Source organism: Apaloderma vittatum, unplaced genomic scaffold (genome assembly GCF_000703405.1).
Source record: "Apaloderma vittatum isolate BGI_N311 unplaced genomic scaffold, ASM70340v1 scaffold19173, whole genome shotgun sequence".
Lineage (NCBI taxonomy): Eukaryota > Metazoa > Chordata > Aves > Trogoniformes > Trogonidae > Apaloderma > Apaloderma vittatum.
In genome coordinates this window covers 22,213-38,656 of record NW_009710066.1, presented here as the reverse complement: position 1 = coordinate 38,656, position 16,444 = coordinate 22,213, and the positions used below count along the sequence as shown (strand labels likewise).

Sequence of the window (16,444 nt, the reverse complement as noted above, 5' to 3'; positions counted from 1 at the left end):
CCAGCCCGAGCATCCCTCCCACCAGCCCAGCATCCCTCCTGCTGTCCGAGCATCCCTCCCACCAGCCCGAGCATCCCTCCCACCAGCCCAGCATCCCTCCTGCTGTCCGAGCATCCCAGCCTGGGCAGCACCAAGAGGTGCTGGCAGCAACATGCTCTGCAGGAGGGGAGCTGCTCCCCCTCACCTCGCCCTGTCTGAACCTTCCCATCCGTGCAGATTATCAGCACAGTACAAGTTTAGCTACAAGCTTTGTGCTTGGAAGTGTAATTACTGCTATTATGCACTTCATAATGCCTGAGCAATTTCATTTTCTTTGCTCCGTTATTTATTGTGCTTTATTAATCTAAGATTAGAGGCAATTTGTTCTAAGATGATAAGCTCTCAAAAAACACACAATAGTTTGTTCAGAAAAGTGGAGGTTGCAAGACCAGGATGAGCAGAGCCCGGCTCGCTGGCATTAAAATAGACACCGAGGAGAACAGCCTGGGCTCCATGCTTGTAGCTTCCCCAGAGAGCCGGGGGTAAACATGCTTCCCTTAACGTCAAGTAAACCACAACAAACAGTAACCCACATGCATCTGCACACCGGGCTGAACCCACACAGGATGAGGGGGACACAGATGTACCCCCAAGCTCTGAGACCCCAGGAGACTTACATGGGCAGTCGGGCACAGGCAAGTCCCCTCCAGTCCCTGCGGCATGTGACAGCCACTGGGCACGGCCTGAAAACTGAGCTGGCTCCAAAAGGCAGCGGCCAGCTGGAGTGAGCCGGTCCTTGCCTGCCACCACATGCTGGGACGCTGTCTAAAGCCTCCCCTCTGCCCTGCTGCTCTCCACAGAAGGGTTGATGTGCCCAGAGTGCCTTTTTTCTATTTGATAATAGAGATTTCTTGCTCTGAGAAGCATATCTGTGAATAAATACGTCTCTTGAAAGACCAAAAAAAACCCTCAGCATCTCTCCACAGCTCCAGTCCTTGCTCTCACGCTCTGGTTGGGTAGGAAATGCCACAACTTGTCCCAGGAAATTTCTCAAGAAACTTCCCCATTATGTAGTGGGATGCAAATGAGAATTTTGAGATATTGTGGGAGGGGAAAAAATCCACAAAGAAAACCAAAATCTTTGCAATCTTGTGACTGCTAACACCCATCTCAGCCAAGACACTGTAGCCTCAAAAGAGACCCCACTTCATCCCTCGACTTCACCTGAGCCTGGAGAACAGCTCCACATCCTCCCTGCAAAATAAATACATAAGAAATGTGGCTGTGGCCAAGTCTGGAATTAAAAAGATGTGCCAACAGCTTGGATGTTTAACCAGGGAGGGGCTGAGGGTACCAGATATGGCCCCGGGGGCACAGGGAAAGCTGAGCAGCAAGCAAACTCCTTCCCAAAGAAACCACTGAACCAGCCAGCTTGAACCTCAGATACCTTCTTGACAGCAGCTACACACAATAATCACTCAGCCGCACACATCTCCCACAGCTGCCAGCCCTCCTGAATTGCTTGAGAAGCTCTTCCTTTTTTTTTTTCTTTTTTTTCTTGCACTGTTTTCCTGACAATAACAAGCGAGACGGATGACCCCGAAGGAGCTTTGCCAACTGAACACCACCTCAGTGATCTACGCGTTTGCCACCCTCCATCTACCCCTACGGCCCTTCCCACCCGCCGGCGCGACGGTTCTGAGATGGGAAGAGGGGAAAAAGCCGTACGGCTGCGAGAGTAGAAGAAACCTGGGCGCCTGCCAAAGTGAGAAACAGGGAACAGGCTGCCCCCACGCTCAATAAGCAGTAATTGAACAATTACTCAAAAGGAGGAGGACTGCGCGTTTCAACAAGGCTGCACCGGCGAGCGCGCAGGAAAATGGCTTCAAAACCGTGTTGGGCTGCATGGCTCGGGGTGGGGGGAATCTCTCACTGTAGCCCCTTGTGTCTCCTGCACCGGCACCAGGGATCAGTTTGCAATCGGGGCTGTGCAAAATCTGTGGGTTTAGCTTCCCTGCCTCTTCCACAGGCTGGGCTGGCTGCCCGCAGTGGTCCCTCACCGTCCAGGGAGTCGGGGGGGTTCACCCCTCCCATGGAGAAGCCGGGCGGGATCGATGCCCTGCTGGACATCCCACAGGCTCACCAGCACTGCGGCCAGGAGCGTTCCTCTCGGCTTCTCCAGGGGGTTATCAAACACCCTCAAATATCTCTTGCTGCAGCGGCTTTGATAGATTTCTGGCACGTTTTGAAAGGGACTGGGAGCTCGGGCAGCATTTGCTTCTCTCTGCTGTGGGGGGCAGAGCCCCCCATCCTGGCCAGTCCTACTGACCCATGGACAGAAGAGGACAGGGGGGACCCATCTCCGGGCTGAGCTCAGCGCTGGGGAGGTACGTGGGAGCACCTGGGAGAGCAGCAGGAGAGCCTGCCTGGTCTAAGCGCTGCAAATGGGGCAAATCTGCCCATTTTCTACAAATCACTCATCCCCCTTCCCTCAGTAGGCGCGATGCTGAAGTCACTTCTCACCTGCAGATTCCCAGATGATCTCTGTGGATCACGGCAGATCCCAGTCCCAAGGTGACAAGCAGATCCCATATCTGCCTTTCACAGGCACCGTCACAGCCACCACAGCAAGGTCATAGCCACCACAGCGCCATCATGGCCGTTATGGCACTGTCATAGCCACTTTGATAGTCACCACAGCACCATCACAGCCACCACAGCACCATCACAGCCCTGCAGGAAGGCAGCACCAGGACTGTGTTCACTGAGCTGCTCAGGCTCGGGGCAGAACTCAAGCTGAGGCTCATCACAAACAACAGTTAGCAAAACAGAGTCCCACACCACACGGCACTGGGAACCAGGATGCTGTGGCTCATGTTGCCCCAGGACCAGCTCAAATACTTGTTTCTTCTAGATTTCATTCATTTACCATAGGAATAAATCGGGAAAAAATGCATCTCCTGTTTTATTATGGAGTGTGATTTTTGCCCAAGGAAAAGAGAGGTATTGCCAACCACTCTGCAGCAAATTAAGCACAGCTGGATGCAGGTAATGTCATCCTGGCTCCAGCAGCTAGAATAACGCTGCAATTTTATTTCTGGGGGATGAAAAGCAAGCTCCAAGCAGCCACTTCAGGAAAAATTGTGCTCAAGACCAAGATTGGCTTCACAGGCCACTCATCTTGCACCATGAGATGACCATCAGATAAGCCTGAACTCAGCCACACAAGCACTCCCGTGCTGATGCGACAAAGGCTGGGCAGGATGCATCACAACATCTCCACTGAGCCACAGGACAGGCTTCATGAATCAGCGGTGATAAATAATCTGCTGCTAGACTTCTTTTCCCTGATTCTTTTTTTTTATTTATTAGGGAGGACATTGCAATGAAAATAGGACGTTTTAATCAATTCCTTGTTCCCTGAAAGCAGCTATAATCCCTCTCTGACTGTATTCAGCAGTCACAGAGCTCGTTTTCAGACACCAAACAGAGCACTGGAGGCAGCAGGGATGCACTCAGGGGTTGAAGATCTCTCCCTGCAAGTGCCCTCATTACCACAGAGCAAGGGGCGGCGAGGCACGGCAGCATCCTGCGCTCCCAAAAACGCCAGTTTGACTCCAGGGTGAAGCGGGACACGCTGCCCTGGGCGAGGACTCGCTCATCCCCTGAGTCATCTTCCTGCTGCGTCTCCCACCCAAGGACTCAGCAGCCTTGCGGACGCAGGGAGCAGCCCCAGCCCTGGCCCCACGCTGCTCACGGCCGCTTGCTTTTAATAAAGTAATAATAGTAACGATAATAAAAGATACCAAAAGCCAGAAAGAGAAGAAGCAACGGAATAACACGCTGCGTTTTGTTTGGCTTATTTGTTTTGCAACATTGGAGATTGACACTCATGAGCCTGCTCCTATAATTGCTTCTTGCTGATGAATCTGGATTGTTTAATTAGAGTCTGCGCATGGAGCTCATCGTTAACGGCTAATCATCAGTTTGCTGCCAAGGGTATCACTTCTCTCCCAAGAAACTTGTCTGAGTGCAACTAGTCCTCCCTACGGAGGGAACCGTCGCTTTTTCAGAAGGGTTTGCTTGTCCCATATCCTTGGTGTCAAAAGCAGCAAAGAACCAATCTCATGCTTGTCACCTTCCTTAAAACGTAGAACGATCTCTTGCTAACCCAAAGCCATGTCTAACCACCACTGTGGGCAGCCCAAAATACTTGGCTGATGGGTCACCATGCACACATGCACCGCATGGACGCCCCAAATTGCCAAAGGGTTTTTGCCCTCCGAAGAGCGCCGCTCCCCAGGGCCGGCGGTGCCGCAGCCCTCACCCCCTCCCCGGCGCGGGGGAACGCGTGCGGTGCACTTACTGCGAGAAGGAGGAATCCACGCTGAAGTCCTCGGCGTGAGGCCTACAGAGCGAGAGCATCGCAGGAGGTGAGGGAAACGTCCAGCTGCCGGGCAGAAACTGGGACGGCAGCCGGAGCCGCGCCCAACGCCAGCGGAACAACGCGCCTGGGATGTGTCCCCAGCGTGGGGACGTTGGGGACCCAGTGATGCTCTGGTGGCTTTGCCCATGTATGGCCCCTTTAAGGACTCAGCTCCATGGATAAAAACATTTTTTACGCTTTTTGTTTGTTTGTTTTTAATGAGTCTCACAACCTGCATCGCTGCTCTGTCTCAAATCAGTGTCACGGTTTTTGCAGAGAAATTAGATTTTGGAAGATGCTGGTTGGGGCGTTTTTAGGAGCCTGATGTCGTGTTTCTCCTACGCACACCTTCACAGAGCTGATTTTACAGACACAGGCGATGACCACAGAAGGGAAAACAAAAACAAAATAAAAATAAAAGAACAGAAAGAAACGATGGGCATAACATGGTGGTCATGGCAGGGGGAGAAAGAAGAACACAGAGATGCCGGAGAGCAGGTGGGAGGCAAAGGGATGGTGCTTGTGTACTGTACATCCTGCAGACAGACAGACAGACAGACAGCAGTGCAGTGCTATGAAAAAGAGCAATTGCAGCTGCAAAGGAAAAAATTGCCATTGCAAAAATGACGCTCTCTTCAAGGCATATCCACCCTCAGGGATGGCCATGGGTCCTTGTCACCTTCCCCGCCTCCCCATGTCCAGTAGTGCCTCTCCTTATTTACCGTGAGTCTGGGCAATTGAGAAATACAAGGAAAGAAATGGGGGCAGCTGCAGCTCATAAAGGTTTTTCTTTTATTTTGCTTTGTGTTTTATGAGTCCACTGCACTCCAGCATAGAATCAAACTAAATAAAGGCAATAAATTCATGTTTCAATTAAAATGCCAGGCCAAAGGAAAGCTAACTCATCCCTCAGCTACAGTACACGCAGAGCAGCCTCCCTGTGACGTATTTTATTTGCTACTACTCTTATTTTCTGTGCAAATGCTGCAGGGAGGAGCCCATCACTCCGGACCCAAAACACCCACAGAAAGCTCCGGCTGTGGCTCCCCCTCCTGGGTGCCCCCAGCAGCAACATCCCATCACGCCAGAGCCAGGAGACCCACGGGAGATGCTCAACTTGGGAGAGATGCTCAGGGCCCTGAAGGAGGAAACAGGTGGGGGAGCTGAGGAGATGCTCTGTCTAGACAAGAGGTGCCCACGCAGCCCCACTTCCCACAAGCCTGATCCTTGGGGAGCTGCAGGGTGGGAGGTGTTGGGGCTGCTGGTGGGGGCACCTGAGGGCTCCCACCTCTGCTCTGCAAGGCTCAGCCCTGGCCGAGCATCTGCCATTGCTCCCAGCCCCCAAAGAACCCAAGCGGGGTCCCACAGGGAGCCCAGCTCTCCCCCAGCCTGGGCTTGTGCCCCTGGGGCCACACATCCAGCCTCACCCTCAAATAATCCACTTGCATAAAGCAAGACGTTGACCTGTCACCTTCCCCACCTGCCCTGCTAAATTTTTAACTTGCTGGTGCCACCATCACGGAGCAGTAAGTTAGTTCACACCCAACTAGTCTCTCGTTCCATCTCGTCCACGATTAGACGCACCATCCCTCAGAGCAGCTCATTTATTAACAACCACCAACCCAGACTTTCTCCAGCGTCAAACCAGAGGCAAGAGCAGCCCCAGGAAGGAGCCCCGCCAGCTCAGTCTCCCTCTTGCCAAATTGGATTATCTCACATTAGCAGCGGGGGCCGTTCAAGCCCCTCCACTCATGTTTGCTTTTGCACAGGAGCCTTTAATGCCTCACAGAGATGTTTATGGGAAAGAAACAGCAAAGGATTTGGTTTTCTCCTAATATACTGCCAGCTGGCAATCGGGAAGCCTGTACAAACAGGCACGTATTTCAGCTGCAGCTCTCCAAGGTGGAGGAACACTCCTGAAAGCCAAATAGCAATGGCACATTTAATCATGCAGGTTGATGGGGCCCTGCAGACCTTGAAGATTTGGCATCACTGTGGGTCCCGAAGCACTAGGACGAACCGGTGCGATGCCCAGGACACCTTCCCCAGATGGGCAGTAACATCAAATAAGTACCTCGCTCACAAAAGAGCATCATGAATAAAAGGAACTCCAAAAGCCATGGGCAGACCAGAAACCTCCCCAAAAGCTGCTTTGGCCACTCTGTGCCATAATGAAAGCATTGTGATAAAATAGTAACAAAAAAAGTGCTCTCTGCTTCTGCAGGAATGAACTGTTTTACACTGATCACGGGGGGAAGAAGGGACCCTGAGACGTAGCACTGAAACCTCTTCTTCCCACAAGGCACCCAAATGCTTAGGAACAGTCTAATATGGAAGTTGTGAAAATATGGAAGTTATTTCAAGAAAACTAAAATTCACCCCAATTCTCATCTGAAAAGCAGCTGTTTTCCAGATCCCAAAAACGTTTTCAAAGCGTGAGCCTGGGCAGAGTGGAGCTGCGACCCCAGCGTGAGAGCATCTCACCCAGCACGAGCACTCTCCTCTCGCCAGCTCCACCCAGGCCTTTGTGCACTGCTTGCAGGGTCACTTATCTGACAATTAATCCACGGTAACTGCTAGAGGGGATTAGCAGAACGGCATGAACCCTTTTGTGAACAGATTCCCCTGAAAGGAAAGAGTAGATTTACAATATACAAAATTAAAGCCGAGTCAGAAAGGTTACCCTGGCTTTTAATGTCTTGGAGATAACCTACTTTAAATTCACTTTTTTTATCTCGTCTGGATTTGCCTCCCTCTGTGCAGGCAAACCTCGACTTATCTCATTCCTACCACGGCAGATAATTATGACACAAAGGGTGAGCCCAACTTTTGTTCTCCGGAGCCCAGGGTCTGGGGGAGAAGTGCCGTATGGTCGCAGAAAGCTGAAGTCCCTTGCCTTGGCCCTGCAACTCATTAAACCAGGATGCTCAGCTCATGGCTGGCACGAGCAGCATCTCCTGGAGAGAAGGGCAGGGCAGGAAAAAAAATGAAAGAAAGGAGAGAAGAGGCGGAAGAAACTTCGGCTGCTACAGAGATAGGTCTGTCATCGCATTTCAAGTTGCAGCCCTTCACCAAACGGCAAGGTTTTACTAGAAGGTGAAGAGACAGTGACATTTTTATTATTAGAACAAAAGCCACGAAATAAGCTTGCTTAGGTACAAGAGAGAGAAACCACCCACGCACCCACACTGCGCAGCAGCTCTTGGGCTGAGCAGCCACCTTTTCACCCTGTCCTGCCTCTTCAGCTCCGGCTCCGGCTCCAGCACATCCCAGCAAAGGCAGCTCTCCTCCCTGGAGCTGGGCAGGGATGCGGGCAGCGCCCCCTGAGCCTTCTCCCCCAAAGATTTGAGCTGCAGATCCCATCCCCTTTCACCCTGCGGAGGGGAAAGCTGTTGGCCCCAAGCCCCAGCTTCCCTCCCAGCTCTGCCAGGGAGCTGTGGGATCCCGGTGGCATTTAGCTCATTCATCTCACACGGAAAATTTGAGGCTAAATACTGTCCCTGTGTTTCAAGTGCTCAAAGATGCTCGCATGGCGGGGAGCACCCCTTTTTTTAGTGCGGGTAGGGCCCTGCTGCCTCCCAGCAAACTCCCTGCCAGCTCCGCGCCTTCCCCGCTGCCTGCTGATTTTTTTCCAGGAGGTACTTTGGTAAATGAAACGGTAATAAAAATTCACTTGTGGTCCTGCAGTTCCTATTACTTGCAAGGTAAAAAAAAAAATCACAACCAAAAACCAAAACAAAACCCTGCCTTGTCTAAAAGCCCCTGGAAGTTACAAAGACTCAAGTAATGACCTGCCAATATCAAACTCAGCTTCAAGCTGCTTAATAACCACTTACAAGGCTTGGAGAGATCTTGAGACTGGGGGTGAAAGGGCACTAAATACGATGGCTTTCTCCTCCATCTCAGGGCTGACAGACAGACTCCATCTCAGAGCTGACAGAGATGTTGTATTTAGTGGCTTTTCACCCCAGCTTCAAAACTCCCCCAAGATAAGGGCAAAGTAAGAGGGGTTAAGATGAACCAAGCAAGATAACTGCTCAGGAAGGCTTCCCGAAGCAGTGTTCACCCTCTAAGACATGAGATGCACCACGGTTCCTACCATATTGACAGTGAGAAACTCATCCCCTGAAATAGCCTGATGTGCGAAGGACAGATGGGAAGAGACAAAAAAAGAAAGTAAAGAGGGGGAGAACGAACGGCACCAGAGGAAGGGGGAAAGGGAAAGGAAGATGCACGCATCCTGCTCGCAAATACGTGCTCCCCGGCTGCAGGACGGAGCAGGGATGGCCCCAGGGAAGGGACCTCCAGCACCCAAATTCTGGAGCTCAGCAAACTGTGCTGGTGGGCACCCAAAAAAGTCACCACAGGCTCCAAGCACACACTGACGGCTGGAGAAGTGCCACGCAAGCAAACCCTCCAGTCACCGGCAGCAAAGCATGAAAGGCAGGGCAGCACCTGAAGGCAGCTCTCCCCACCCCAAGGGGATCTTGTTTAATCACAGAGGTAGATTTTTCTTTTTTTCCTTAGGGTTCCTCTGCAAAACCTTTATCACCACTACAATATATAAAGTCCCACTACAGCCAGATGAGCTGTTCCCAGCCTGATGCCCGGCAGCTCCCAGTGCTGCCTGCAAGTACCTTCCAGAAAGTTTTGGCTCTTTCAGAGGAGTGGGTGGTGCCAAGCCTGGGCAAAAAGGTCCGACAGATGCTGAGGCTGCTCTAACAAAACACTTCCCCACCTTTCCTAACGAGCTAAACGAGTCCCTGCAGTCCTGTCAGGCACAGGTTTGGAGGTGGGGTGCGAGACCCTGCTCTGTCGCGGTCCCGCACAGCCCGGGCTGGTGGCTTGTGTCCGCTCAGAGGGACGGCCACGGCTGCATCTCGCGCTCACCACAAGCGTGAAAGCCTCCAGAGGAGGAGGAGCTAATCCTCATTCCCTGATGGGACCTCATTTGGAATGAGGAACCTAAAATAAACAGAGCAAAAGCCCGAATTACAAGTGTAGGCATCCTTAGGTTAGGCGCTTCATCTGCATGTCAGCGCCTATGTAGGGCACCGAGACTTTTGGCGGTGCTGGCATCTCCCCAGCAGCCGTGGGAGGAATGCTCAGCGCTTCCAAAACTCAGCCCATTCCCCTCAGGTGCCCAGCTCAGGGGCTGGCATCACCCCGGGGTGTGCTAATGCTTTTTGCCGGAGCGTGCCTGGGGACGGGCATCACAAACCTGGGACCAGCCAGCGAAACCCGTCTGAAACCTGCAGGAGGGAGCTCAGAGCTGAGCCCTGGCTGGGCCACGGCAATGTGGGTCTCGTGCCTGCACAGAGGAATGGGTACAAAACAGGGAGGATGAGCAGAAGGAGGAGGGGTTGTTCCAGTGCAACTCTGCACAAGAAACAGCTGGGCTCAAGCCCCCTGCGCTGCAGCCCAGGACGAAGTCACTGGCTGTGCTTAGGAACGGCTCTTTTTAGCGCGAAGGATGCCAGCTGTCAGCTCGCTGTGCTGGCAGCCAGGATCCGGGCTCGTTTCCTCTTCATCAGGATCAAGCAGCACGTTTGCATATTGCCCTTATAACAGCGTTCAGCAGCTGAGCACCCTGCTCGGTTTTTGCAGCTGTCCTACACTGAAATTACAGTCACACAGCAACGCCGCTGCTACGTGGGAAAGAACTGCCCGGCTTAGACGGCGTGTAAGCAGTGCCACTCCTCCAGAGCCATAAGACAGTGCCTGGAAGAACAATCCAAGAAAATCACACCCATGACTGTGAGGAGAGGTGATGCTCAGTGGGCACCTTCCCTCTGAGACGGCGGGCACAGACCCACAGGCAAGCTGGGCAGTGGGATCCCAGCTCTGAGAGCAGCCTGCGGTTTGGTTAGTGCCAGGGGAGGGCTCGGGGATGCCGCGCTCCAGTTTGGGCAACAACACGCTGTCAGCAAAGAGCCACAGGGCACAGTGAACCCTGGCGTGGACTCGGAGCTCCCTTTACAGAGGGACTGTCAGAAATAGGTCCCCATGGGGGGCTGCCCAGCCCAGCCAAAGGGAAAGGGAATCCCAGAATCATAGAATGATTTGAGTTGGAAGGGATCTTAAAGACCATCTTGTTCCAACCTCCCTGCCATGGGTAGGAATATCTTCCATTACATCAGGTCGCTTAAAGCCCCGTCCAACCTGGCCTTGGACACTTCCAGGGAGGGGACTTCCACAACCTCCCTGGGCAAAGCACTTTGTAAGTGAAACCCTCTAGATCCCCAGGCTCTCTTTCAAGTTTCCCCCTGAAGGCTCCCACAGCGCCCCTGCCTGCAGCGATGCTGGTTCCTGCTCGCCCTGGGGACACGCGGCAGCGTCACCTTCAAAAAGTGGCACAGACGTTCCCGGCTCAGAGAGGGGAAGTGCAGGAGCGAGGTCTGGAACAGACACAGAAATCCTCCCACAACCAAACCGTCGACACTCCCGGCCTCATCATTTCTCAAATTTCTGATACAAACCCTCAGCAGGCAGCCACAAAAGAGCAGTGGAAGAATCAAGGCTGGACCATTCGTGTTGACGGGGGCAGGGATGGGCAAACCCTGCTCAGGGGAGCTCCCTGCCACAGTGTTTCTCCTGCACAAAACCACCTTGCTGAAAGTTGAAATGGCAAACCAGCCTATGCTACCCGCTGAAGACAATGATACATTTCCAAAAGTTCTTTGCTGGAAAGAGCTTTTGTTAAATAAATGGTTTTTAAAAAAAATAAATTAGCTGTCGACTTATTGTCACCCAAGGAGGGGATCTGGCAATTCGGCACAGCACTGGTTTGAGAGCAGGAGCGACTGCACCCAGGCACTTGCTGCTGTGACCTGCTGTAGAGTCCATCACCAGGAAACCCGGCTGCAAGGACAGAGTGGCTGTAATGGTTCCAATGGCCAGACTGGACCTTCCTGCTGGTCTGCTTGTGAGTGAGTGTCAGGTGATGAAAACACATTTAGCGAGATCTGTTTGTCAATGCCTGGCTGTCCCTTGGGGGAACGAACATTGACCATTCAGAAATTTCATTTTCATACACATTTGGGTGAATTCCTTGCTCCCTGAAGTGCTTTACCTCCAAGAAACGTTGCATTAAGCTCGCCCTAGCTGCTATTGCTCACTCAGTAGACCTTGTTGACTGTGCTATGGTTGAAGCAAAGTCCTATTTATTCCTGCCAAAAATATCTCGAACCGAGAGACAAGGCAAGGCCGTGGGAGGTGGGGCTGTGCTGCCTGAAGGAGAGAAAGGGAGGGAAGGAGCTAATTGCTGCCCTCGGGTACCTGACGGGTGAGGTGCAGTCAGCCTCCTCTCAGACACACACAGTAAAAGAACAAGAGAGAACAGGTAAAAGATGCAGTAAAGGAAAAAATATTCATCCTGAGAGTGATCAAGCTCCAAACAAGGAGAAATCTCAAGCCTAAGAAATACTCAAAACTCAGCAGGACTGGTCCCAAGCCAGCTGAGCCAACTTCAAAGTTAGTCCAGCTCTGAGAAGGGCTTGGACCAGAGCCCTCCAGAGGTCCTCTCCAACCTCAACTCTTCTGCAATGCTAATTTTCTTCCCCGACCTCAGCATTTCAGCTTTTGGCTATCAGCAGCTCAGCAGATGTGACTCAAAGAAGCAAGGGTAGAGATGTGGGGCAGGGAGGGGACACGCAGCCCTGTCAGCCTCCTGCCCTCCCAGGGCTTAAGGCAGAGTTTCAAAACCAGATACCTTAAGGGTATGTTTGCAATCCCTTCAGAGTATTGGAGGGCCCCAGGACGGGTCATGGTCAGAGTTTCCCCTGCTTCCAACAGAGCTGCATAAACAGGACATGATTATCTTGTGAAAACGTTCGTTTGTGTTTTTAAACCCCCATCTCCGGTACTACAGCGAGATCACCAGCCCATGAAATGGGATCCAAACGCAGATATTTACACGTCCTCACGCCTGCCAGAAGCTTCGTCCCAAACAGCTCGACGGAGAGCACAGCGCAGTGTTAGGCTTTTCTATGATTTCGTTCCCCATCACAGTTTACTCTTTCAAATCCCCCCCACCCCAACACAAGTCATATGGGACCAACCTGCCTCAGGAAAAGCCCAGATCCTAGGAGAAAGATCCAACCTTTCAGGGCTGGCCCCAGTCATGTGATTGCTGCATGCCAGGAGAATTTTCAGTGCCCAGGTGTCAGCTCTGGCAACAGAGCCTGGTTGCCTCCCCATCTCACAGCAGCTCCTGATGCACAGAAGTAACTCCAAGCATCTTCATCAGGAACTTCTTCCACACGAGCATCCTGGGCCGGTCCCTTCCCACCCAAAGCTGTCCACCCAGCAGGAAAGCATCCCTGTCCTAGGATGCCCAGGGCCAGTCCCAAACTCCCCTTTTTGCCTCCAGATACGGAATAACACACATCTGTGAAGTGGTTTCTCTTCAGACAAATTCAAATCCCTTCCCTCTATTTTGACTGAGAACGCCTAAAAGCTTTTGAGATGCTGCAACAATTGAGAGACAGAGTAAGGAGGTAAATAAAGTAGGTGAGAATAAACTTCGCTGGCTTCAGTTGTCTAAAGATTTCATTTGCATCCCTGTGAACATCCTGCAACGCAGTATCCTCTTCCTCCATCACCAGTAACAATTGTCGCTGCAAACTTGATAAAGCTGCTTGTGGCTGGCTTTGGAGGAGACAAAGCATCTCAAACATGCTATTCATCATTTCCAAAGCAATCTTCCTGCCTTTGTTGCTTGTATACGCATTGTAAGAGAAGTGCACAGATCTTAATCTGAATTGTCAACTCAACTGTTGGGAAGCAGCGCACAGAAAAGGAAGAAAGCCCAGACAGCACAAGCACACAAGCAGCAGCTCGAGAGGCTCTGGAGTGTAAAAGTGTTGCCATCAACTTCTCTACCTCTCGGCAGCAGCGCCCAAGGCACCATCAGCAGCAAACATTTGGCAGTCCAGTGAAATCCAGGGAACTGGGTTCTTTATAAAGCCCTGAGGCACCCTAGTGCACTCTGCATGCTTAGCCTTCTGGCAAGGCTCCACTAAAACACTCTAGGTACACCACTATTGGAATTGGTGCCCTCCCAGCAGCACTGATGTCTTGCAGCATCCCTCCTTTGTCCCACGGTCCCCTCAGGAGACAAGGAGGATCAATGGATGAAGGTTTGACTCCCTGGTCTTGCGCAGGAACCTACCAAGCCCCTGAGCGCCAGAGAGGAGAAGCCTCTCTTGGGTGTTTAATCACAGCTAATTAGCGATGGTTGGAATGAATAAGAGTCCCCCATTTGTGAGCAGGAGTCTTTATCTAGCTCCCATGCACCTGGGTGTGAACATCCTGGCACGGCCACAAGGGGTACATCAACAGTACCTGAAAGGGCACGGGGGAAAGCGCAAGCTCGCTCCAACGGCTTTGCCAACAGCAGGGCTCAGGACATGAGTACCCCCAGAACAAGTCAATCTTTGATGTCTCTTTGAAGCAATGAAAGCAAGACACAAAAAGCAAACCAGCCAACTCTGGGAGCAGATATAGATCACTTGTCAAAAGATGATGAGACCACACAACCTTCAGGGCTTTAGTTCCAATGCACCCACACGACGCCCATTTGCGGCTTTCCACATGTGTAAGCCCTTGGCTCACCAAGTCAAAGGCAAAGACCCACAAGATCGAAATGCCTGCTCACCAGAGAACCATCATCGGTGCCATGTGGAGAGGTGACACACCACTCGCCAGGACAAGGCACGCGCTCTCCGTCCCACAAGTATGACAAGACTCTTCATCCTAGACCTGGAGCATGAGCCCGGCACAGCTCAGCACCAGGGCAGCAACCACGCCGATGCCTCTGCCTCGCGCCCGTGCCGCACACCTTCCTCCTCGGCTTCCCCATCGGGGAGCGCATCTGCTCATCCCGGCTCGTTGCCATCTGCCCCCCAGCCCACTAGTGAGATATGTCAAGGTACTGAAGCCAAGGTGGTTAATTCCTTCCAGTCAAAGACAACCAACTAAAATTCCCCGTGAGCAGCAGAAGCTTTCCTGCAGTGCTGATATGCACTGGAAAGTGGAGCTAGAAACAGCACCAAATCACATCCAAGAAGATATACAGTACACAATCACAGGTGAGGCAATTTTTGCCAAGAAGGAAGACAGCATGGATGGACTGAATATATAGGTGGAAAAAAAAACCCAAACAAACAGAAAAAAAACCAGAAAATTGAATGAATAGAACAAGAACTGAATTACTGACATATGCATCTGCACCGTATCTAGGGAACTTGGCTTCTTCTGAAACACTGTAATTCAAGTGCAATGTAAAGCATTTTTATCCTCCTGAAAACTGGTTCACTTCTTTCTGTACACATCAGCTATGTGCCTGCAGAAAGAGGCTGAAGCATTTCATATGGCAGGTTTTTTGTGGTTTTTTTTTTTTTCAGTTGTAAATAAATTATGCCTCAGTCGGGGGACTGAGCATCTCTTCTTCCATGCAAACATGGTGCTTATGTACAGTGCCTACTGTGGCATTGGCAGTGTAAATAAGCTTCAGTTTTATACTGCAAAGATAAGGCACAATGCAAGTTGACAGTGTTGGGTGGCAGCCCCACAGCTTCAGGGCTGCCATAAAGACATGCTTTTGGCATATAAAAACACCCAAGAAGCAGTTATAAAAAATTTAAAGGAACTGGCTTTCTTCTGCTCCAGCTACCTATTTCATAATAGAACTTTGGAGCTGGTGTGGCTCTTTAACATAGCTATCAGAAGGGTTTGATCCACCACCCCTCCAGCCCCTGGTGGCATTAATCCTTTCCTTCTCATTTAAAAGATAAAAGGTACTATCTCCCCCCCTCCTCCTCCCTCCAAAGCCCCAGCATCACTGCAGTCCTGCAATACCTTTGTCCGACATCACTCCCCATGGATCCCATCCTCCGAGCTGGTAACAAGGGGCTCACCCCATGGACATCTTCTGTCGTCGCTGGTGGGACGGTTTTGACATGGGAATTGCTCTCTGAAGGGGAATTCTTCAGCTTGGCTCTCGCCATCCTGCCAGCTCTGGTTGCCTCTCCGACCTCCTCCTCTTTCCCCCCTGAACTCTCTCATACATAGCAATCCTCGCCGCATTCAGTTTAGAGCTGTCGGCACGTACCATCTCCTTCCTCCTTCTCTCTCCCCACTCACGGCTGCTCAGTGGAACAATCCTGTCCTGTACATTTATTTTGGTAGTGAGGGGAGTCGAGGCAAACTCTCTGGCCTTGCTGCTGCAATGAATTTGGTGCAAGACGACCGAGAAAACATCCACAATGCAGAAATCTCCAAAATGGCTTTGTTTAGCAAATCATGTAATCGCCTTGGCTGCCTGCGTTAAAAAAACGATTGCATTGCTCTTATCACCACAAGCAGGGCAGGGGCTGAGGGATTATTTTTTTCCTCATCCCTGTTTTTTCAGTAGCAATGTGAGGGGGAGGAAGCTATTTTATCTTATTCCTCTGTGTAAAGAGCAGTGTGTGGACTGCATGCCAGGGAACAGGCTCGGCGTGCTTGGCTTGCAGACACCAAACAGCAGAGTGAGGTCCCCTGCCAAATGCACCTGCTGAGAACTGAGCAGAATGGAACTCGCTGCTGCTTCCCTAGGGGGCAACCATCAGCCCTGGGGGTTCATGCACTGCTGGAATGACCAGAGTAAGCCAGCCTTCTCTCTGCAGGCAACAGCAAAAGCTGCTGCTCCTTGATCGTGCTTGGCATCGATTGCTCAAGATGTCAAAGCAAAAAGGGAATTCACCGTGGTGGCCCAGGGTGTCCCAATGGAGCCGCTGCCCTGGGGGCACTGGGCTCAGCACCACGGACAGCGGCCCCATCCCCATGGTCTCGCCCCAGGACATGCCAACATCACCCCATGTCACACTAACATTACCCCAGGACATGCCAACATCACCACAGCACATGCCAACATCACCAGAGGACATGCCAACATCATCCCATGTCACACCAACATCACCCCAGGTCATGCCAACACCACCCCATGTCATGTCAGCACCACCCCAGGACATGCCAGCGTTATCACTTAGCACAGCA

General features: G+C 51.7%; 1 protein-coding gene across 1 annotated transcript in view; it reads right to left on the bottom strand.

Moving 5' to 3' along the window:
- The window catches only part of LOC104272236 (potassium channel subfamily T member 1-like), a gene marked incomplete at its 3' end in the record, with an annotated part of 35,587 nt that extends 20,173 nt beyond the window's left edge, over positions 1–15,414 (bottom strand). Inside the window, 2 exon segments of the mRNA XM_009867179.1 lie at positions 4,346–4,387; positions 15,266–15,414. Of these exon segments, the coding sequence (XP_009865481.1) occupies positions 4,346–4,387; positions 15,266–15,414 (191 nt within the window).
- Positions 15,415–16,444: the final 1,030 nt, after the last annotated feature.